General features: G+C 42.9%; 1 protein-coding gene across 1 annotated transcript; it reads right to left on the minus strand.

Annotated features, from left to right (window-relative positions):
• Positions 1-409: 409 nt before the first annotated feature.
• LOC130490852 (vomeronasal type-2 receptor 26-like) lies at positions 410-22,476 on the minus strand. The gene is made up of 7 exons (XM_056864657.1): positions 22,439-22,476; positions 21,034-21,219; positions 10,464-10,755; positions 8,437-9,297; positions 6,913-7,140; positions 4,558-4,684; positions 410-1,314 (listed from the first exon to the last, which is right to left on the minus strand). The coding sequence occupies exons 1-7, from the start codon at positions 22,474-22,476 to the stop codon at positions 410-412; spliced, it is 2,637 nt and encodes an 878-aa protein (XP_056720635.1).
• Between the last annotated feature and the right edge of the window lie 891 nt (positions 22,477-23,367).

Genomic DNA, 23,367 nt, shown 5'->3' on the forward strand with positions numbered 1-23,367 from the left:
TCCCCTTTCGGCCACTTGAGCCGGTGGCAGGAACAGCATTGCTGCTCCTGTTATTTAGCAGGTGCAGCCTCGCTGTTTTCAGTGGGGCGAAAAGCCCCAGTTAAACAAACAAACAAAAAAAGCTGCAAAACGGCTTTTTTTTGTTTAATGGCATAGGCGAAATGGTTTAGGAGGAGGCGCTGCTGCGCCTCTTCCCCACCATTCCCCTACACCGTCAGCTCAGGAATGGGCTGATAAATGGCAAAATCTGCTTTAAATTATCATTAAAGTGCATTAAAAGTGGTTTGAAAGTGCATTATTTGGCATGTGTGAAAGTGCCCACTGAGAAGAATTGCTAGAATTGACACCGATTTTAGCCCAAGATGGCTCTTACGTTAGGCCTATGATCATTAGGAATAATTGGAGGGTTTTATTTATTCATCCTTCTAATTAGCTGGTTCCTGTTATTCAGATCAGGTCTCAGAACAATAATGTAGCATTTTGGGGAAAAGATACAGGCCAATAACCCAGCGCTGGATGCCAAGATCGAGAAGATCTCCACCGCTACCATGTATTTCCCTTTAGTGCTCAGGTAGGTTGGAATGAAAGACAACCAAACACTGCAGAACACCAGCATACTGAAGGTGATGAACTTGGCTTCGTTAAAGCTGTCTGGCAATTTTCTGGCAAGGAAAGCCACAGTCAAGCTTATGATGGACAGAAATCCCATGTAGCCCAAGGAAATATAAAATAGCATGATGGATCCTTCATTGCACTGGGCTATGATCTCCCTAGTCAGGGACTGTGTGTCAAAATTGGGGAATGGGGGAGAGGTTGCTAGCCACACGACACAAACGGCTGCTTCTAGAAGGGAACAGGAAAGGACTATGGAGTTGGTCAGTCTTTTCCCCACCCACTTCCTCATGTTGGATCCTGGTTTGGTAGCCAAGAATGCTACAACCACAGTGACAGTTTTGGCCAGGACACAAGAAACAGCCAGTGAGAAGACGATGCTGAAAGTGGACTGCCGGAGGAAGCAGGTCATCTTCCTGGGCTGTCCAATAAAGAGCAAGGAACACAGGAAGCAGAGCAAGAGGGAAACGAGGAGAGTGTAGGTGGTATCACGGTTGTTGGCCTTAACTATGGGGCTATCTTTGTGCATAATGAAAATTGCTAGAACCAAACATGTGATCAGTGAAAAAGTAAAAGCAATGGCAGTCAAACTGATGCCTAAAGGTTCTTGGTAAGAGAGAAAGCTTAGACTCTTGGGCACACATCGATCATGCTCCATGCTTGGATACTGATCTTCTGGGCACTCGATACAGTCCTCCATATCTGTTAAAAAAAGGAAAGGGAATAGATCCTATTTCAGGGTCACATGACCAGTAGTTCAGGCGCAATCCTTATTATCACCTTTGCTATAAAATCAATGAGGGAGGGATTCTTCATGTTGATTTCTCACTCTTTGGTATATTTGAAGATAGCATTCTAATATGCTCTCATCCGCTCTTCTTTTTAATATTAATGAGTGAGGCAGAGCATTATGATTGCCTTATTGAAGCTGGGATGCTATTGTGCCCACCCTTTCATTTCAAATGATGCATAGGGCACCATGGATCACACTAGATTTTGTTCAGCCGAGGGAGGCTAGTAAGAAATTGTCATGAACCTTCCTGGGCCAGACTGAGACTTGGAAACAGACTCCTCAGATAGGATTGCCAACCTCCAGGTGGTGGCTGGAGATCTTCCGCTATTACAAGTGATCTCCAGGCAACAGAGATCAGTTCACCTGGAGAAAATGGCCACTTTGGAAGGTGGCCTCTATGGCATACCCCATTGAAGTCCCTCCTCTCCTCAGACCCCACCTTCCTCATGCTCCACCCCCAAAATCTCCAGGTATTGCCCAACCTGGAGCTGGCAACTCTACTCCTCAAAGGATGAACAGGAGGAGGTAGGGATCACCTTGGGGACAGATTGGGAAGCCTCCCATAATTCTTTGCAGGTGACTTTTCACCAGTGGGAAGAAATGGGGGGCATGAATTCATGCCAGCTTCAAGTCAGTACACTTACATCACTTGTCATAGAAAATGGAAGTGAGATAGGGGATGCTGCAAAAACTTTTTTTGTGTGGAACACTTGAAGGTCTCAACTGGACTCAGATATGGGAAGACACTCCTAAGAAGATGTACAGGATGAGCTAGGAACCACCGTGGGGGCAGATTTGGAGGCCTCCGATCATTCTCTCTTGTTGCCTGTCGGTGCCTCAGGCACCAGGAAGATTAAATGGGGAAATGAATGCACAACAGCTTTGCACCAGCACACTTATGTCACTTCTGGGAAAAACTAGAAGTGTCATAGGGAAACATAGGGGATGTTCTAGCATTTCATAAAATTCTCTCTTTTTTTTGCAAAATGCTAGAGAGTCACCTATATCACTTCCAGTTTTTCCCAGAAGGGACATAAATGCCCCAGTGTGATGCTTGTGCGCACCAAGGCTTGTCCTCAGTTCATCCCAGAGGCTTGGAATTTCAGCTTGGCAGCCCCAGTTCACCAGACTGGACCCACATCCAGAGCCAAGGAACTCCTTCCCCTCACTCTCATAGAGCCAGACCCAGAAAACTGGGCCCAAGGTCTCCTTTAGAGTTGCCAACCTCTGGGTGGTGTCTGGAGTTCTCCCAGTTTTACAGCTGATCTCCAGACAAGAGAGATCAGTTCCCTTAGAGAAAAGAGAAGGTTCAGAGGGTTGACACTATGGCATACCATCCCTGCTGAGCATCCTACCAAACTCCACCCTTCCCATGCACCACCCTTATATCTCCAGGAACTTCCCGAGCCTATTCTCCACCCCCCCACACACACACACTCACACCTGGAAGGACCAGTGAAGGTAGTAGGGTTGCCAGCTCCAGGTTGGGTAATATCTGGAGATTCTGGGGGTGGAGCCTGAGGAGGGGATGAACTTCAATGTCATAGAGTCCAATTGCCATTTTCTCCAGGTGAACTGATCTCTATAGGTTGGAGATCAGTTGTAATAGCAGGAGATCTCTAGCCACCACCTGGAGGTTGGCAACCCTTGGAGATAGCCCAATGGCGAAGAAGTGCCAGGCTTGCACCCTGGGCTCCTTCACTGAGCCAGATGCTTGCTCTGGTATATGTAGTTATAGTTCCTTGCAGGAGAGGGTCTCAGTCAAGCCCTAGCTGAAATTGGTAGGGCATCTTTCAGGGTATTGAAGCCCTGGGCAAGCCAGTGGATAGTTGGAGCTAGACTTTAGAGTGACCCTGAAGGGCAGACTGCAACCTCCAAGCACTGAGTGGGGCCATGATCCAGAGAAGTCTATAGTAGGACTGCCAGATGAGAGCTGGCAACAGGAAGGAGTCTCAGGGGGGCAGGGGAATGCAGACTGCTGCCACTCCAACATTGCAATGTCACTTCCAGCACAAACTGAAAGTGATGTCATTACAGCAAGGTGGTGATCGAGGATTCACTAAAGCTCTATGGTTTCCCCAGATTAGCACTGGAAGTAGCATCACGCCATTGGCACAATGACTATTTCCCCTGCATTTTTCCCAAATGCCATGCCAAGCAGTGGTGTGGGTACATGGCGACCAGGGAGAGGTATCCTGCTGTAGCAGAAGACCTTGGATCCCTCGTCCATAGCTAGCTGCAGCACTAAGCTGTATGAAACACCACAGGTGCTTATAAACATACTTTGCCTTCTCCATTCAGGCATTTGCTGTATGCTCACCCACAGTTTAGAATAGTGCAGGAATAACCCTTTTTATCCTCCTCAAATTGGCTGTTCTTGGGTATCTTTTTTTTGGGGGGGTTGATTTTTGTGATACTTTGGTTGAGGTAGAATGAACAGGCTTGGTGTCTAGGAATGGCAGGCGTAACCTATGTTGTCATAAAACATGTAGGGCTAATTTGTGAGCATCCTGAGATGTCTCAGGAAGAAAGGCGGTTCATAAAGCAGCCCATCGTTCATAGGAATGGCTGGGTGGCTAGTGGAGGAGACTCCATCAGTGCTGAACATCGTCAGACTAACCCTCAGCTTCTTCAGTGGGTGGTTGTGGGAGGAAATGGCTACCAGTCGCAGTTAACAGGTTTGGATAAGAGATGTTGGCCAAGTTTGAAGCCAGGGTGGCATTGCACCACTGTGGGCAGCACTTAATAATTTGAATGGACAGTTTGGTGGTGCAAATCAGCTATTTCATTTCATAAAAACTCAAGTTTATCCCATATCTCATTATCATGTATATTGAACACATATGAACACATGAAGCTGCCTTATACTGAGTCAGACCATTGTCCATCAAAGCCAGTATTGTCTACTCAGACCGGCAGTGGCAGTCCAGGGTCTCAGGTAGAGGTCTTTCACATCATCTACTTGCCTAGTCCCTTTAACTGGAGATGCCGGGGATTGAACCTGAGACCTTCTGCATGCCAAGCAGATGCTCTACCACTGAGCCACAGCCTCTCCTATTCTTTTTTTGGGGGACGGTGTGGTGCTGGAATAAAGAAAGAGTTAACTGGATCATCAAAATAATGATGCGCACAGGTGGCCACACCTCACCTACCCTCCTGTTCTGTGATCTTCCCTTCTGGACACAGAACACAGTCATAGCAGCAAAATTTCTCCCCTTCTTTCCTTTTCTTCTGGTAGCCAGGTTTGCAGTGGTAATTGCATAAAGACAGAGGTAGTCCCTATCCAAAAGTATGAAGAGTTACAAGGCAGCAGTTGGAATGTAATTTCCCAGAACATTAGAGGTTCAGTGACCTGCTAGTCTATTTCTGCTCACAATATAATTTTTGCAGCATCTCTCTTTTCTGAGATAACATAGAAAACAAGGAAATGTATTACTCAGCCCTCAGTCCATAGTAAAAATGTTATCTGGCTCGCTCACAAAGCCTCCAAATTTTAAGGAAGGCATGGACAAGATTTCAGAGTGTTTCACATGTTTTCAGATGTTGACAGGAATACCATAATTTGGCAGTTTGAAGTACAGTCTCTTATTAGTTTCTGAATGTGAACGATAGAGCTTTCTTGACATAAAAGATCCAGAATATGGACCTTTCCAGCTCCAGTCATCCAAATCTATATATCTAATGCTTAACATGGCCAGATCTGTAGATAATGTGGAGATTGTGTGTGTGTGTGTGTGTGTTAAGTGCCATCAAGTCGCTTCCGACTCATGGCGACCCTATGAATGAAAGTCCTCCAAAATGTCCTATCTTTGACAGCCTTGGTCAGATCTTGCAAACTGAAGGCTGTGGCTTCCTTTATTGAGTCAATCCATCTCTTGTTGGGTCTTCCTCTTTTCCTGCTGCCCTCAACTTTTCCTAGCATGACTGTCTTTTCCAGTGACTCTTGTCGTCTCATGACATGACCAAAATACGATAGCCTCAGTTTAGTCATTTTAGCTTCTTGGGTCAGTTCAGGATTGATTTGGTCTATAACCCATTGATTTGTTTTTTTGGGAGTCCACGGAATCCGTAACACTCTCCTCCAACACCACATTTCAAAGGAATCTATTTTCTTCCTAGCAGCTTTCTTCACTGTCCAGCTTTCACACCCATACATAGTAATAGGGAATACGATGGCATGAATTAATCTAGTCTTGGTGGCTATTGACACATCCTTACACTTCAAAATCTTTTCTAGCTCCTTCATGGCTGCCCTTCCCATTCTCAATCTCCTTCTGATTTCTTGGCTTCAGTCTCCCTTTTGGTTGATGGTGGAGCCAAGGAATAGAAAGTCTTGAACAATTTCAATTTCCTCATTGTCAACCTTAAAATTGTGTAATTCTCCTGTAGTCATTACTTTTGTTTTCTTGATGTTCAGCTGTAGTCCTGCTTTGGCACTTTCTCTTTTAAATTTCAGCAGTAGTCGTTTCAAATCTTCACTATTTTCTGCCAATAATGTAGTGTCATCAACATATCTCAAATTATTAATGTTCCTTCCTCCAGTTTTCACTCCACCTTCATCTAAATTTAATCCAGCTTTCCTAATTATATGTCCTGCATATAGATTGAAGAGATAGGGAGATAAAATACATCCTTGTCTGAGTCCTTTGCCAATTGGAAACCATTCTATTTCTCCATATTCTGTTCTGTGGCCTCTTGTCCAGAGTACAGGTTGCACATCAAAATGATCAGATGTAGTGGCACACCCATTTCCTTTAAAACCAGCCATAGCTTTTCATGATCCACACAGTCAAACATGGAGATTGGAGGTATGAAAAGACAACACAGGCATTTGTACAAACCTGAAAAAATCCCAGGTTTACAGAAACAACTCTGAAATCTAAATAAAGTCCATTAGGAGTTAACTCTCCTCCTCAGAAATAATAGTAGCAGTGCCTGTAGCTTTAGTAAACACAACAGTATTGCCAGCCTTCAAGCCTTGGTTTCTATGAGTAGGGTGACAAGATATGGCCATTTACAGGGCTGTTTGGGCCTTTGAGGAGGCCCTTTATAGGGCTGTTTGGGCCACTGAGACCAGCACCAGCAGCCACCATTAGACAATTTGCTATCACATAATTTGCATGAATCCACAAGGTCGGCCTGCTTGCTACAGCAGCCAATCCACAAAAGTCAGTGTGGTATAGCATTTAGAGTTTCAACTCTTTGTGGATTTCCCATTATGCAACTGGGCCTTGCCAAGTGGCTGGCACATAACAAAGCCATTGTTTCCCCAGATTCAGGCTTCAGAGGAAGGAAAGGAGGGAAAGCTGGAGACAGGGTGCAGATAAAAGTAGGTTGGCTGTTGGGTGGAAAGAAGCAAAGGAAGCAGGGAAAGGGGAGAAGATATGGGTTTAGGGGGAAGGGAAAGAGAAAATATTGTGTGGGAGAAATGAATGGAGTGGGGGAAGGGAAAGCAGATGCCCCCATAAGTCCTTGCAGCTCTCCAGCTTGTACCTTAAAACCATCACCTTGTTAAAACTTCTTGGCCAGACAATCATATCCTCATGAATAATTAATTCTTTCCCTTCAGCACCATTGGGATCCACCCTTCCAATCTTAACCAACTCGAAGGATTTGTTTGGGAACGTGACCAAATTCATTATGTCCAGTGTAGCTCCCATTCTTCTGTCATTAGTAAAGGATATTGTTTCACCTGCTGAGTTATTAAATACAACTCCTTGAAGGAATGGGTGGACCTAGTTGAAGGAGAGAACAGACACAAGCATATTGATGTTTCATGCCAAGATTTACAAAGGTTTTTCCTTTATGTTTCCCTTCAGTGTAATTTCATCTGGACTGAGACTTTCAGTTGAACTATTTTTCAATTCCATATCAGGAGTATCTTGTGGACTATCTAGTCCACTATCCTGTCATCCCACTGACCCAACCAGTTCTTCTGGGGCCCCCATAACAGGACATACAGTAGAGGCCAAGGCCTTTCCCCCCATTTGGCAAAATATTGTAAAACACATGGAATCAGCCTGGTAAGGATTTCCCCCTTTATTTCATGTGTATGACTGTATATATAAAAATAAAATATATCCAAAAAATGGGTGGGGTGGGAAGATCATTATTTAATAAGAAAATACTTGTATAATCCAAGATCACAAAAAAGCCAAGGGAATACATACCGGAAGAAAGCAACAAGTGTTAGAGAAACTAAGAAAAGAACCCACAACAAGCATTACCTGGGTGTGACCTTGGCATTTCTCTCTGAGAAATAAGCACAAAACAGTTGGAACCGATAAAACAGAGGATGGATGCCCTTCCGATGCAACTGACGGAATATTTCTATCACCTGACAATACCAAAACTCAGAAGAGCATTTACTTTGGCAAGAATGAATGCCCTTCCTTTGGCAGTTTTGGAGGGCAGATATAAAAAGTGCGATATGCACACAGAACATGTAGATGCTCACTATAACATATGAAACTATTGAACATATGATCATGGAGTGCCCTATATTTAACGAGATGAGGGCCAGTTTAATTAATCCTATAATTAAAAATATGGAGAGGTCCAATGAGGCATCTGGCAGTACGAAGGCACAGGTAACATGGCTACTATCAGATACAAATGATTTTGTTACTCTGTCTGTGGCAAAATTTATAGGGGCAATAATTAAATATCAAAAGAATAACACTAAGGATGGCATTTTTATTCCCTTATTTTCTGTTCAAGGCTATAGCTGTATGAGCAGTACAGAGAGAGTGAGCTTGTGGAAATATTACCAGCCAAGGCTGGACATCCCAAAGTTCAGCTCTTTTAACACCTCTCATTAATCTCCGGCTTCATCTGATGAGTATATCAGTTGCAAAGTATGCCCTATGGCACAGCAACATAGACAAAAAGATATGCAATGGCTTGATGTTTCATTGTGAAAATTTCCTCTAACATAAATGCAGAAGTTTGAATGAATGCAGGTTGTTCAAAACAACCTCAAAACTTAAACACGTCTTCATAACAATGAGAAATTATTGAGAAAGTACTACCTTCCAAGGCTGAAGATCTTGAAATACAGCTTCTTTCCTGTCCACCTTTGATTTGCAGTTTGATCTGGAAGTATACACAGAGTGCAAAGCATGTGCCACTGCATAGACAGCATTATAGATGGTGTAACTGTTGCCACTCATGCACATTTCAAAAACAGGCCCTGGGAGGTTCTCCAGCCTCTCCTCCCCAGTACATGTATCATTAACATTTGTTGGCTCCAAGGCATTTGGAAATGTACAGTCAAATGCTTGCTCCCAGAAGTCCTTGAAGAAACCATCTTCAGGTTTCCCAGAAGGTTGTATGTCCTGAAGAAATTTGTGGAATGCTAGAAGCTTATTTGAGTGAATTTTGAAGGCAATAGCACAGTGGAAATATTCAAAATCCAATTCCCTCTGAACGCCTGATACTGCAAAATTAATCTGGGCAGTCATTACCCACACCTTTCTAAATGAGATATTTTCCTTATATCTAGGATTGCCAAGTATCATAAGAGCATTGAGTGCTGGAATAGTCAAAGATTCTCCATAGAGGACAAATGCATTGACTTTGCTATCTGTGAGAGGCGCATATATATTTGAGATTAAACCAATGAGATCAAGAAAGGAATCCACATGTTCTCGGTCTAAGACCCTTTCTGTGAAGGCCGAACAGATTCCATTCTGAGAGAGCAGTGGCTCCAGGACTTGCAGAAAATGTTCTCCACCATCGTCATCTGCAGCAAAGAGCCCCACCCACTTCCATCCAAAATGCTGAAGCAACCAGATAATCCCCATATACTGATGGGATGCATTAGGAACAATGTGAAAAAAGGAGCTCAGTTGTCTTGCATCTCCCTCAGGGGCAAATGAGCCATATGGGAGCTAAAGAGACAAGCAAAGATACTTTAGAGATGAGAATGTTCACCATTTATGGCCACATTTTCCCAGATCATTGGAATATGGTACAATTTCTGGGAACAAGTCATAGGAAAAAATCTTCAAAAAGCTATATTGTACTACCCAGTGCTTCTTGAGACCCACTGCTTCCATATAAAAACTCTTCTGAGGGATTGTGGGCCACTGTCATCCCTATCAGGGGAGACATGGAGAGGCATAGTGGGGGCCATACTGAGCACCCTGCTCTGCCTTTATATTGGCTTTTGCTCAGGAGCATCCAGTTTCAGAATCACAAGGAAAGGGGATAGTAAGAACGCTTGTACTCCTCCTGTCCGCAAGCCCCACTGTCTGCCTGTGGGTAAGACTCTTTCTCTTCTCCCTGGCATGTCTTCTGGCCCGCTTTTAAAGAGGGCATACAATGTGGGATAGGCCCCAGACTGTTAGGGCAACAGAAGCTGTGTGAGAGGTTGAAGCCAATGGGGATGGCTGTCCTGCTCCTGCCCACCCCTAGCAACCCCATTGGCTCATCCATCATTTGGTGCCAACGCTAACATGTTTCTCCAAGGCTTCAAAGGGGCATGTCAGCCCCTCTGGACCCCACCCCTGTGGTCACCTCCTCAGTTGCTTGGTGAGGCATAAAGCCAACGGTGGGCATGCCAGAAGCACACCTGGGTCACCATAGCAGGACTTCCAAAATTGATAGAGCAACAAGTGACATTTCTTGCTATCTCCCATCACTTCCCATTTGTGGGACTGCTTTTGTTGTCTTTGCCATATTCTGAAAGTTTGGTGCAGCTACCTCATTTGTGGGTGGGATCTCCATCCACTGTGACAGTCCTCTGGTCAATGTCAACAACTACAGAAGCCCCCCCCCCCAAGGCCAGGTAAGCCCAGTAGTCAAGGGACAGACAGACATCTTTGTTTTCTTCAATGGTTTACCAGGCAACAATATATTTTGCCAATAATCATGTAGTCAACATCAAGGGAACCCATTAGCTTCTATACCAAGTTTGTTGGCTCTCCAAGGCAAATGCCTGGCCACTTTGTGAAACAGGATGCTAAACTAGATGGATAACTTGTCTACTTGAGCAGGGCTCTTCTTAATCCTAAAGAAAAGAGTTTATGAAATCAGCCCCATGCACAGACCCTACCTGTGGAATCTTGTAAAGATGTAGGATATTTGCCATATAGAAGGAAATATCAGAGTGAAATCCTCCGATGATGGCCATTACATTTTTCTGCATGTCACATTCATAGTTTGGAAAATATCTGTGGAATCTGAACAACAGTTCCAGAGTAGCATGATACGTCATCTTTGCATCATAGTAGCTGTCATAGATGTGGAACCCAAGAGTGACATTGGACAAGATCTTGGGATTCTCATTGATCTCATTGACTGCAAACGCCAAGGCCAGGATGTGTTGGTAGAACTTTGTCATCAGTCTGTAAAGACAGTTCAATGTCCTTAATAGGAGAATTGTTTTGTGCATCTAGGGAACTGGGCTTTTGCCACTGAAAGCTTCAGCTGCAATTATTTATTAGTGTTTACAATGCCTCGACGGATGACTGATAAAACTCTTAAATTGCTAAAGGTAGGTGAGAAGCAAAAGTAAGCAGTGACAAAAACAGAATCAAAAGTCTAAATGCAACATTCCAGTAACTGGCATGTACAGACCAGGAGAACTATTATATCCAGTGTAAAAAAATGCAAGAGAACAACAAAAATAGAATACCACTAAAACAAAAGTACAAGAGATCTGTTCCACAAGATCCAATAAATCAAATGGAAATTTCAAGCATGGTTAGGCATGCTGAAAGATCAACATGAAAATACATTAACTGTACAGGACAAAATAAAGAAAAGATGGGGAAATTACACTGAAGAAGTATACACAAGAGATGAAAGGCTGACAGATTCCTTCCAGGAAGAATCTGTTGACGAAGAACCTACAGTTTTAGAAAGTGAAACAAAAGCTGCACTCAGAGAAATTGGAAGAAACAAATCATCATCAGTAGATGGGATATCAATAGAGCTATTCCAAGTCACAGAAAGGGAATCCATCAACATCTTAACAAGAATATTCCAACAAATACGAAAACAAAACAATGGCCCATAGTCTGGAAGCACTCAATTAACATTCCAATTCTGAAAAATGGAGACTTCAAAAATTGCAGCAACTATTGGATCATCACATTAATTTCTCACCCTAGTAAAGTGATGCTCAAAATCATAAAACAAAGACCGTTACCATATATGGAACAAGAAATGTTAGATGTTCAAGCTGGATTCAGAAAAGAAAGAGGCAATAGAGATCATATTGCAAATTTACCATGGTTTCTGGAGCATACCAGAGAATTTCAGAAGAAAATCAACTTGTGTTTCGTAGATTACATAAAAGCTTTTACCTGTGTGGATCATGAAAAGCTATGGCTGGTTTTAAAAGAAATGGGTGTGCCACAGCATGTGATTGTTTTGAGAAGAGGCTACTGTTTGGACAGAATATGGAGAAACTGAATGGCTTCCAATTGGCAAAGGTGTCAGACAAGGTCGTATTTTATCACTTTGTCTATTCAATCTGTATGCAGAACATATCATAAGGAAAGCTGGGTTAGATTTAAATGATGGTAGAGTGAAAATTAAGGGGAGGAACATGAACAGTTTGAGATACACTGTTCTTCAGTGTTACTCCTCTGAAGATGGCTGCCGCAGCTGCTGGCAAACCGTCAGGAAAGAATATACCAAGACCACGGTCACACAGCCCGGATAACCTACAAGAACCGAGTTTGAGATATGCTGATGATATCACATTATTGGCAGAAAGTAGTGAAGACTTCAAACAACTACTGATGAAACTTAAAGCAGAAAGTGCCAAAGCAGGATTGCAGCTGAACATCAAGAAGACAAAAATAATGACTTTTGGGTAATTATATAACTTCATGGTTGACAATGAAGAAATTGAAATTGTTCAGCTTTTTCTTTTCTTTGACTCCACCATCAACCAAAAGGGAAATTGCAAAAAAGACATCAGAAGGAGATGGAGACTGGGAAGGGCAGCCATGAAGCAGCTAGAAAAGGTTGTTAAGTGTAAGGATGTGTTGCTGGTGACCAAGATTAAGTTAATTCATGCCATATTATTCCCTGTTGCCATGTATGGGTATGAAATTTGGACAATGAAGAATGCTGAGAGGAAGAAATTCATTTGAAATGTGGTTTTGGAGGAGAGTTTTACAGATAGCGTGGAATACCAAAAAGACAAATAAGTGGGTTTAGTGGTTATGAGCAGTGGTTTGGAGCGGTGGACTCTGATCTGGACAACCAGGTTTGATCCCCCCACTCCTCCACATGAGCGGCAGAGGCTAATCTAATGAACTGGATTTTGTTTCCCCACTCCTCCACATGAAGCCAGCTGGATGACCTTGGGCTAGTCACAGTTCTCTTAGAGCTCAGTCAGCCTCACCTACCTCACAGGGTGTCTGTTGTGGGGAGGGGAAGGGAAGGAGATTGTAAGCCGGTTTGATTCTCCCTTAAGTGGTAGAGAAAATCGGCATATAAAAAACAACTCTCCTTCTTCTTCTTCTAAATCAAATCAAGTCTAAACTCTCCCTAGAAGCTACAATGACTAAACTGAGGCTGTCATAATTTGATCACATTATGAGAAGACAACACTCACTGGAAAAGATAATCATGCGAGGAAAAGTTGAAGGCAGCAAAAAAAGAGGAAAATCCAACATAGGATGGATTGACTCTATAAAGGAAGCCAAAGCCCTCAGTTTGCAAGACCTGAGCAAGGCTGTTAACAATAGGATGTTTATTCATTGGTTCTCCATAAGTCAAAAGGAACTCGACAGCACTTTAAACACACAAACACACACACACACATTCTCCTCTTGAAGCTTCTTTGTTTGAGGACGGCCACTATTAGGTCTGAAGGACAAGCTAACTTTCATGCCAAATCATGAAACTATCCTCAGATTTTAGCATTACAATAAAGAAGAAAATATGGTAGCTGAGATATAGAGAAGAAAACCATGAAGAATATTAAAAGGTACTGGGAGGGACAAAACACAGTACAAAATGACATCAAGAGAGTTTACTGGATAGAAAAGTTCAACTAGAGAGTATGATGGTGAGAAACTGGAAAAGGCTGCAAGTTTGACAATCTGAAATTGCATGCCACTTAATTGCTGTGCAGGAGCTATCTTTTAAATCCAGCTGTGTATATTCCCATTTATATCCCCATTGTGGGGATGGACTGTGGCTCAGTGGTAGAGCCTCTGTTTGGCAGGCAGAAGGTCCCAAGTTCAGTCCCCGGCATCTCCAGTTAAAGGGACTAGGCAAGCAGGTGATGTGAAAGACCTCTACCTGAGACCCTGGAGAGCCGATGCTAGTCTGAGTAGACAATACTGACTTTGATGGACCAAGGGTCTGATTCAATATAGGCAGCTTCATATGTTCATGTGTTCATTTTTGATAGTTTTGTTTATTCCAAGCTGTTGCCTGCTTTCATGGCATCCAAGAAGCCTGGGTGTTGCCTGGAGTTCATCTCTGTTTCCAGCCTACTGGCATGCAGTCTTGTGGACTATTCTGTATCATCATTAGTACTAACATCAACCACGGGGACCAATTTTTTACTACTCTTTTTATTATTCATTCATTCCCTGGCCTGTTCACCTTTGTCATCATTATAAAACAAAAGGAATAAGAATGAAAAAGAAGAAAGAGCTCCATAAGAAACCACAAAAGGTCCTGAATATCAGAGGCCGGACAAAAAATTATCCTTAATTGTTTAAAAACAAATGGTTATAATATGCAGCACAAAAAATCCCAGTAAAGTGTAAACATTTCTGAATGTCCTAATAACAAATAAATTGCAAACCATCCTCAAAAAGACTAACAATTTCTGAACATCCTGACAATAAGTAAATTCTGTTAAAATATAACAGTTCCAGAATAACAATTGATGGTCCGCCAGCTAATTAAGACACCATTTTGATATCTTCTGAATTATTTTTTGTCTGTTGCAATCCTCCAACTTTAATAACAGAAAGAATGTACTTGGTAGGATCATGTTGGATCGGTTTATAGAAGGTTCTGTCAGAGAGTTTTAACAACTCTTCCCATTGTTTGTCTCCTGGCCCATTCACCTTTCTCAGCATTATAAAACAATACGAATTCCAATTTTGTGAAGTTATGTAGAAAATACGTTGTCATTTTCTCCATGCTTCACAATCTCTCATAGGTTTGTCGCCTTGAAAGTTTCCCATTTTCCACAACCTCATAAATATGCTCCATATAGAATTTGTGCATTTCAAACTACATGTACATTTGGTGTGACAAGTCCTGCTGGCATTTATCTCCTTGAGTGATGGACTCTAATCTGGTGAACTGGGTGGGTTTCCCCACTCCTACACATGAAGCCTGCTGGGTGACCTTGGGCCAGTCCCAGTTCTCTCCGAACTCTCTCAGCCCCACATACCTCACAAGCTGTCTGTTGTGGGGAGAGGAAGGCGATTGTAAGACAGTTTGATTCTCCTTAAAAGGTAGAGAAAGTTGGCATATAAAAACCAACTATTCTTCTTCTTCCTATGCTCTCAACTCCTCCTCTAAAACAGTACAAAAAAAACCCCCTCATTGTGAGAGTGGAAGCAGATTAGAGAAGGGGAATCTGTGGTGAAGCATTAAAAATATTATTAGGGATTAAGATGTCCAAGGAAGAAGAAGAAGAATTGGTTTTTATATGCCAATTTTCTATACGACTTAAGGAAGAATCATACTGGCTTACAATCACCTTCCCTTCCCCTCCCCACAACAGGCACCTTGTGAGGTAGGTGGGGCTGAGTGAATTCCGAGAGAACTGTGACTGGCCCAAGGTCACCCAGCTGTCTTCACATGTGGGTGTGGGGAAACAAACCCGGGTCTCCAGATCAGAGTTCAGAGTCCAGAGGATAAGAGGAGAAAAATGTTGATTCCTTACTGTGGTACCTCGAACAACTTCTGTGAAGGATGACCATTGAAGGTTACTTCATTAAAATAGTAAATGGTCAGAGAAGCAACCCCACCAATGAGGAGATTCCCTGGCTGGTACCATTCATGTGGAATAGGGATGGAGTCCTCCACTGGGCACTTTCTAGATTTCACTTTGCATACTATTGGAAGCAGCAGCAACACTATCTGCCTCAACATCTGCAAGCAACCTTTGATTCTGGATCTAACCTTCCCTGCGTCTGTCTACAGTTTCAGCCAACTTAATCCAGATACCTTGGATGGTGGATGAATCTGTCAATACACTTCTTAATTTATAAGCTAAAGAATCAATGCCATGCAAATGGAGGTCTTGAATGACAGCTGCAATTACAAATACTCTGAACACAAGTCAGCTTCACAAGGCAAAATGTACAAGCTCAAGCTGACAGAGCCCCACCTATTCTCTTCCCCAAGGTTTCAGTGGCTAAGGGAGTGTTTATAACCATTTTCAGGCTTGCTTATTCATTGTTTGCTAGTGTGTTGCCCAAGAAAATGAATTGCAGTGATTTATCTAATTGTGGAGGGAGGTAATTGCCTCTGCAGATGTTCCCCAGATCAGGCCTTTACCCATCTCCCCTGAACCTTGGGTTCCCAACCTTGGGTTCCCACCCAACCTTGGGTTCCCAACCTTGCTTAGGGTTGCCAGCTGATGTCCGGCACCTGGGGGTGGGGATCATCACTAGGGATGTGCTTTCATATATATAAAACCTTATTGCCAGTCCATGCAGATGATGCTAATGGGCAAATGGATCATTTCAGTATAAACCAGCCTCATGAGTCCACCAATTTATTAAGTGTTCATCTGCTATACCAGGGGTGTCCAAACCTTTTTCAAAGAGAGCCAGATTTGATGAAGTGAATATGCGTGAGGGCCGACCATTTTGCCTGACATTCTTAATTAAATTAATTAAATGCAAATTAACTATTTTATGCAAAGTTTATTGCAAACGGCATACTTATTATGCCTATAACCACAGACTGCACCACAAAAACCATGGCTACATTCCTTCCTTTCCCCAAAGCCCCTTTCAGCTCACTGGACGCTCCCCAGCTTCTAAATCTCCAACCTTCCTTCTGTAGGGAGGGAGCAGGAACTCTTCCTCCTCGCAAGGCATCCGCAATGCAGGGAAGGGGCTGCATCTCCCCCACCCCACCCTTCTGCAGAGAGGAAGAAGGAAAGAGGAGAGCCAGATGGAGCAGCCCCCCCACTCCCAGGCTTTTCGGTGTTTGTGTGTGTGTGTGTGGCTGTCTTTCCTCTCCCGGATTGGGGCCAGACTCTGACCTCCCTTGCATTTCCCTTCCCCCCACCTTTCCCACTCTCGAGTCCCCCCCAACCCATCCTCAGCATCCCCCTTGACCCACTCGGGAGGAGGTGCTGCTGCTTTTCCATGTGTCAGAACAAGAAAGGCCGTGTCCCCACGCGCGGGCTCTGGGTAAGAAGGAAGTGGCCTCTCTAGGGTTTCAGACTCGCTGGCCTTTATTCCGGGGGGTGGGGCTGAGACAGCCAATCGAGGCAACCCTCCGCCCAAGCGTCGCCCCCTCGTTCGGGGATGCAAAGCACAGGCGCAGCCCCCATGCGCTCCCTTTTCTTTCTCTGCAAAACAGGCTGGGGGGCCGTATTAAACCAGCCCAGGGGCCTCAATTGGCCCCCGGGCCGGACTTTGGACATGACTGTGCTATACCAAGCTGACCCCTCCCCCTCCCCTTTCTGCGACAGCCAATAGGGTTTTGCCTTAGGAAATTTCCTCTAATCCATTGCTGTCTCAGAGGGCTTGCTAGATGTCGGTACCTATGCGCTAACAGCCAATACTGTAGTTAACACCCCAAGGTATGCCCTAACAAGCCCTATCGGATCAGATATATTAATGCTAAACCCCAAACCCTAAGAACAATGTGAAGCTGGTAAAAGACATCCCCTTCAAAAATGATATGAAAGAGATTCTGAAAATTCCTGCTTGTCCCTAAAAGGTGACCAGTTATTCCCACATTGTTGTATCCTAGAAAAAGAAAGTAGATGGGCAACTGCCAAAACAAAGATCAATGGCTGAGAGGCAGATCCAGCATTTGTAGTCTCTTCTGTGCCTCTCTTATGGCACAGCCCCACCCATTTTACAACCTTGTTTTCTCATAAACTGGGTGGAGGCAAAGGTGCAACAGGATAGGGAACAAACATCTCAGAAGAAGATGAAATGAGAGGAGGGTCTAACAGGGCCATAACTAGGGTTGCCAATCTCCAGGTACTGGAAGGAAAAATACACCTATGCTATAACAAAATGGTAGTAGGAAACAATAGCACAAGGCTCAAAAAAGATTGCAACAAGTATATTAACACAATAACAGATAAGTGACAAATTGTAAAAAATCACTAAGTGTAACAGTGCAAAAATGACAATGACTACAATACAAAAATACAAACAATTTGTCTCTCAATGTACAATGACAGTAGTCATTGTCATTTTTGCACTGTTACACTTGGTGATTTTTCACAATTTGTCACTTATCTGTTATTGTGTTAATATACTTATTGCAATCTTTTTTGAACCTTGTGCTATTGTTTCCTACAACCTCCAGGTATTAGCTGGAGATCTCCTGCTATTACAACTGATCTCCAGCTGATAGAGACCAGCTGGAGAAAACGGCCGCTTTGGCAATTGAACTCTATGGCACTGAAGTCCCTCCCCTCCCCAAACCCTGCCCTCCTTAAGCTCCGCCCCAAAAACCTCCCGCCAGTGGTGAAGAGGGACCTGGCAACCCTAGGGGAGCTAGGGGAGCAAGGAGGGCAGCTGCCACCCCTGAGGCATGCAGAGAGTGTGGCAGAATTGCATTGCCTACCCAGCACAGAGGTGCCTACAGGAGAGGCAGTTCTGTCTCTCTCTTTGCATGCAGCAGGGGCGCCGGCTGTTCTCCTGCCCCCCCCCCCCCCAGTTATGGCCATGAGGTCTAAGGAAAAATAACATACATGAAAACAACAGCTCGTACAGCTCACTTGACATGGGAAGTTTGATCCTCCTGCATTCCATATGGGATATCTGCCCCGAGTCCAAGGCTATTGGAAAGTTTTTTTCTGCTTTCACACAGCACTGAGGTGCATTTGTGCACCTCTGGCAGTTTCCCAGCTTTTCTCTGACCTTTTTCAACCCTGATAACATCTAAAGTTTTGTGAAATATTAAGTAGAGCTGGGATGGTGGCTCTGTGTGTGTGTGTGTGTGTGTGGGGCATTTGGATTACCCACCTCAGGTAACAGCTTCCCCCCCCCCCCACAGACTCTGTCCTTGTGGCATCCAATTCTTTCCCCTGCCAATGGGGGTGCTTTTATTTTAAAAAAGCAAATCAGCACTAGAATATTGTTATATCAAAATATCATTGTAATAATGGGTTCCGCAGGTAAAAATGTAATGTGACCTTTCTTCTTTAAAAAAGTAAGTCTCCAGACTCTTCCCTTGTGGACATAAAAGGAAAAAGCCATATCCTCTTCATAAGGGAAGAGGATAGAGACGTTTCTTTTTTTAAAATTGAAAACTGGGCATTCAGATAAGCTGTTGCATTTACCATTCCAAAGGTGAATTGATAGAACAATATTCTAGTGCTTTTTAAAAAAAAATGCAGAAATAATGCAAAAGCCCTACTGGTCCAGGGGAGGGGTGTGTGGCAACTTCCTGTGGAAAACTGCTATGTGGAAGCCCTGTTGTCGTGGGAAATGTCCAAAGCAATACTCATGACACATCCATCACAATTACAATCATATCTTAAGAGACAGCGTTCTCGTTACCAAATGGACCAAATTCAAACTCATTCCTCTACATTCTCAATAAATGTGAAATACATAAGACATAAATACTGAAATGTAGACCAAAATTAATTGATATGACCTGTGGATTAAGGGAGAAAAGTCTTAACAATGGACAAAGTATGAATTAGCCCTTTCCCAGGAGCAAGTCCCATTTACTAAATGAGTTCTGATTAGACCTATTTAGGATTATGCCCTAAATGTTACAAACTACAGTTAGGAGAACACAATCCTGGAAGGGAGCAGTGACCTCATTATCATAGATTGTATCTTCTATTTTTTCTTTTAAATTAATTCATCAAATGTAGTGTACAGTACCACAGTTAGATTCTTTAATTCTTTCTCTTTATTAGCTGCTCCTTTGTGTTCAGCTCAGGTCTCAGCACAATAATATAACATTTTGGGGAAAAATACAACCCAGTAATGCTGCACTTGAAGACAAGATAGAGAAGATCTCCACGGCTACCATGTACTTCCCTTTGGTGCTTAAGTAGGTTGGAACAAAAGACAACCAAAAACACTACAAAAGATCAGCATGCTGAAGGTGATGAACTTGGCTTCATTGAAACTGTCAGGTAACTTCCTGGCTGGGAAAGCCACAGTTAAGCTGATGAGGGACAGAAGTCCCATATAGCCCAAAGCAATATAAAACATGGTGACAGATCCTTCATTACATTTTGCCACTATCTCTTCACTCAGTGACTGCATGTCCAAATGTGGGAAAGGAGGAGATGTTCCTAGCCACACCATACAAATGACTCCTTGAAGAAGGGAGCAGGAAAGGACGATGGAATTGGTCAGCCTTTTCCCCACCTGTCATGGGCCAGGACGCAAATAGTAACATGTCCATAGAATCCCATATAAATCTCAAGTGTATAAATAATAATGTCATGCTGTGATGTATGTTATTCAAGGCTATTCAATACTTGTTCTTAGTACTCCTCTGAGATAGGCATGGTGCAGCTGCAAGATCATGAGATGTAGAGTTGCCTGCCATGTGAATGAGTAACAATATGAGGAGACATCAGCACTACTTATCAGAGGCAAAGGGATTCTCTTCCTCGTATGAGTTAAGCTAGTGCAACTCAGTTCTCTGTCTTGTATCAATGTCGTTAACTAGAAGGTCTTTCTTGTTTTGGAGCGAGAGAGTTCTTCTTAAAGGTCAGATAAGATAAGTGTGGAATATAGCTTCCCTGTGAAAGTGCTGACTGTGAGCTGTATGATGTAATAAGTGTAATGGGTTCCTACAGCCTTTCCTCCAGCTGCTGACCTAGAGGAGGAAACTATTCTCCTTATTGTATTCTTGACTAGGACGCAGTGCTAAAGTATTGTCAAGGACAAGGACACTCTATTATAACCCTCCATTCCACAGGTATAGAAGCATCACAACCCTACATTCCCTGGGTACAGAAGACAAGCACTTCAAGGCCGCTGGTGCTTTACCCTATGCTCCAGTGGTGCAGAAGTATCTAACCTTAGATCAGATAACCACTGATCTTGAGAGGATATAAGGCAGAGCTGAACAGGCAGAAGGGAGAGAGGGTTGACGGAGGACGGCTTCGGCTGTCTGGCCTCACTCTCTCCACATCTCTAAGATGTAAAACCTAGGAGTGTTAGTGGAGGACAACACTGGTTGTCTGGCCATTAGCTTTCCTCATCTCTTGCGTGAGATGTAAGAATTGAGGTATTGGAGGGCAACACTGGTTGTCTGGCCATGGCTCATTCTATTATTTCATATCTTGCATGATATGTAACTGATATTTCACAAAACTTCTTGTGAGATTGGAAGATTCCTTTTTGAAGGAGATTCATTTCCAGATGGCCTGCTAAGGCTGGATGTCTGAAATGGATGCTTGCAGACTATTCCTTCCTATGAATAGGATGGAGACTCTTAGAAGTCCTACTAACCTTAACGTGGGTCTAAAAGTAATGGGATCTTTCCATATTTGGAATACTGACATCTCATTAATTCCAGCAAGGATTAATGAGTTCTCACAAAGATCTATATAGTCTGACTTGGCTTTCGAAGACACAGGTCCTTCAAGAGATGAAGAGACTGGAAATATGTTCTTTGAGACACTCTCAGAGATTTCTCTAAACAACCAGAGATATCTCTCAGGGTATGAGTCAGAGGTTTCCCCAACAGGCAGGGGACGCTTCTGCACTCAGCGACAATGATAGTGCATACACAGATTGCTTATACAGAAACTCTTGCACTGAACTAGAGGTTCATACAAGGTTCTCTCTAAATATTGGCATATAGAGAGACTACAGAGTTGTAAGTAAAAACTCTTGAATATTAAAGCTACACATAGCTACAAAGCACTGACTGACTTCAGCTTTGCATACACATAAACCTGTTCCTAACATGGATCAGAGGCCTTTACACAGGCTGAGAATAATGTAGGAATTCTCTATGGTTTCATAAACCAGCATGAAATACTTAAAGAGCCTTTGGACTTCAGCTCTTATATGAACTAGGAACCAGAGATTTTCTGACCTTTGCATATACCAAAGATAATGCAAGAACATAGAAATATTGGAAAGATTCTATGTCCTTACAGGAAAGGTTTGAATATCTTAAACATGAGTTAGGACCTTTACAAATCTCCGTCAGCTAAGCATATGAGCTGGAGAGATTTAGAAATAATATAAGGTTGTACTTGGTTTACTACAACTTATGTTTTATATTTCAGATACTCTGAATTAAGATGCTTTTAACTATAACAGGTCTTTTTCCATTGTACAAATCATATTTTACAGGATTTCTGTAACTGTTATATTCCTGAATGAAATGGAATTATAAGTTCAAGGTTTGAACTCTCATATAGAGAAATTTAAAGAAACATAGAAAATGCTTAAGGTTGTTTAAGATTGCTTACATAAATGAACATGAATAAGAATCATAATGTTTGTACTTTATGACATGTTTTTAAGAGTGTGTAAATATTCACATGCAGATATTTTATGTGAAATAAAAGGTAAAATGAAACCCACTATTTATAAATTTATTTGACACACTTCAAGAAAAAGACTTGCTTCTTAAAAGTAAGTAAATCATTGATTCTTGCTTTGGTGACTGGCTGAATAAGATAATATATCACTTCTCAGGAAGTGGTCTTTTCTAAGAGCCTAGTCACATCAACAGCATGAACCGTGACACACCCACTTTCTCATCCTGGATCCCAGTTTGGTGGCCATGAAAGTGACAACTACAGTGATGGTTTTGGCCAACACACAAGAAACAGCTACTACAAGGATGATGCCAAAAGCAGATTGTTCATTTATGCAAGCAATTAAAGTCTCAAATTACCTCATCAACAGACTACGGACATCCAGCATAGATAACATCCCCTATACAGCTTTGTATAAGAGAATACCATCCCTGAAGCATCTGAGAGTGTTTGGTGTCAAGGCATGGGTTAATATACCTTTAAAGCTAAGGGGGGGGGGGAAGGAAAAAAGTCCAAGCCGCTTTTATTCCTCGGGTATCAGAATGCTGCAAAATCCTACCGTTTTGCTGATACCAATAACAAGATTACAATAAGCAAATCTGCCAACTTCAGCGAGTCATTTAATTGGGCAAAATTGCATGGCTCAGATGAGATCCCTGAAACAGTGTTTATGCCCATTAAGGAGCAGCAAGGAGCCAGAGGTAACGGTGGTTCTCCGGCTAGTACTCCCAGAAGGGAGAGTGTAGAAAGTTCAGACAGCTCAGAAGGATAAAGTTCTGACACTTCAGGGGGAGAAGCTGCAGTCAGGAGATCTGAGAGAAGCACCAAAGGTGTGCCGTCGGTGAAGTTTGGATTTGAAGATTGTGACTGTATATATAATGTGTCTGCAATTGAGCCAACTTGTTATGAGGAAGTAATTTCTCTGGAAAGGAGAGAAAGAGACATGTGGGTAAAGGCGATGCAGGAGGAGATGAATGCTTTGAATGAATATAATGTTATTACTCCTGCTACATTACCCAGAGACCAGTCTGCAATAGGTTGTCGTTGGGTCTTTAAACTGAAGCAGCTGGCAGATGGTACTGTGAAATGTAAGGCAAGGATAGTTTGCAAGGGGTTCGCCCAGCGCAAATATCTGCATTACAATCTGACCTTCAGTCCCATGGTTTATTCTACCACAATCAAAACAGCTCTGGCTGTGGCAGGGTTGAAGGGTCTAAATGTGTACCATTATGATGTGCAAACAGCGTATTTGAACACACCTTTAAAGGAAGAAATATTCATGAAGCAA

Source organism: Euleptes europaea, chromosome 18 (assembly GCF_029931775.1).
Source record: "Euleptes europaea isolate rEulEur1 chromosome 18, rEulEur1.hap1, whole genome shotgun sequence".
In the NCBI taxonomy this organism is placed as follows: domain Eukaryota; kingdom Metazoa; phylum Chordata; class Lepidosauria; order Squamata; family Sphaerodactylidae; genus Euleptes; species Euleptes europaea.

Coding starts and splice junctions, on each gene's coding strand:
- LOC130490852 (XM_056864657.1), bottom strand. CDS start 22,476: ATGTTATCTATGCTGGATGTCCGTAGTCTGTTGATGAG. Junction 7,141..8,436: donor AAGATCTTCAGCCTTGGAAG/GTAGTACTTTCT, acceptor TCCTTCAACTAG/GTCCACCCATTCCTTCAAGG. Junction 4,685..6,912: donor GGCCAAGAAGTTTTAACAAG/GTGATGGTTTTA, acceptor ACTTTTGGATAG/GGACTACCTCTGTCTTTATG.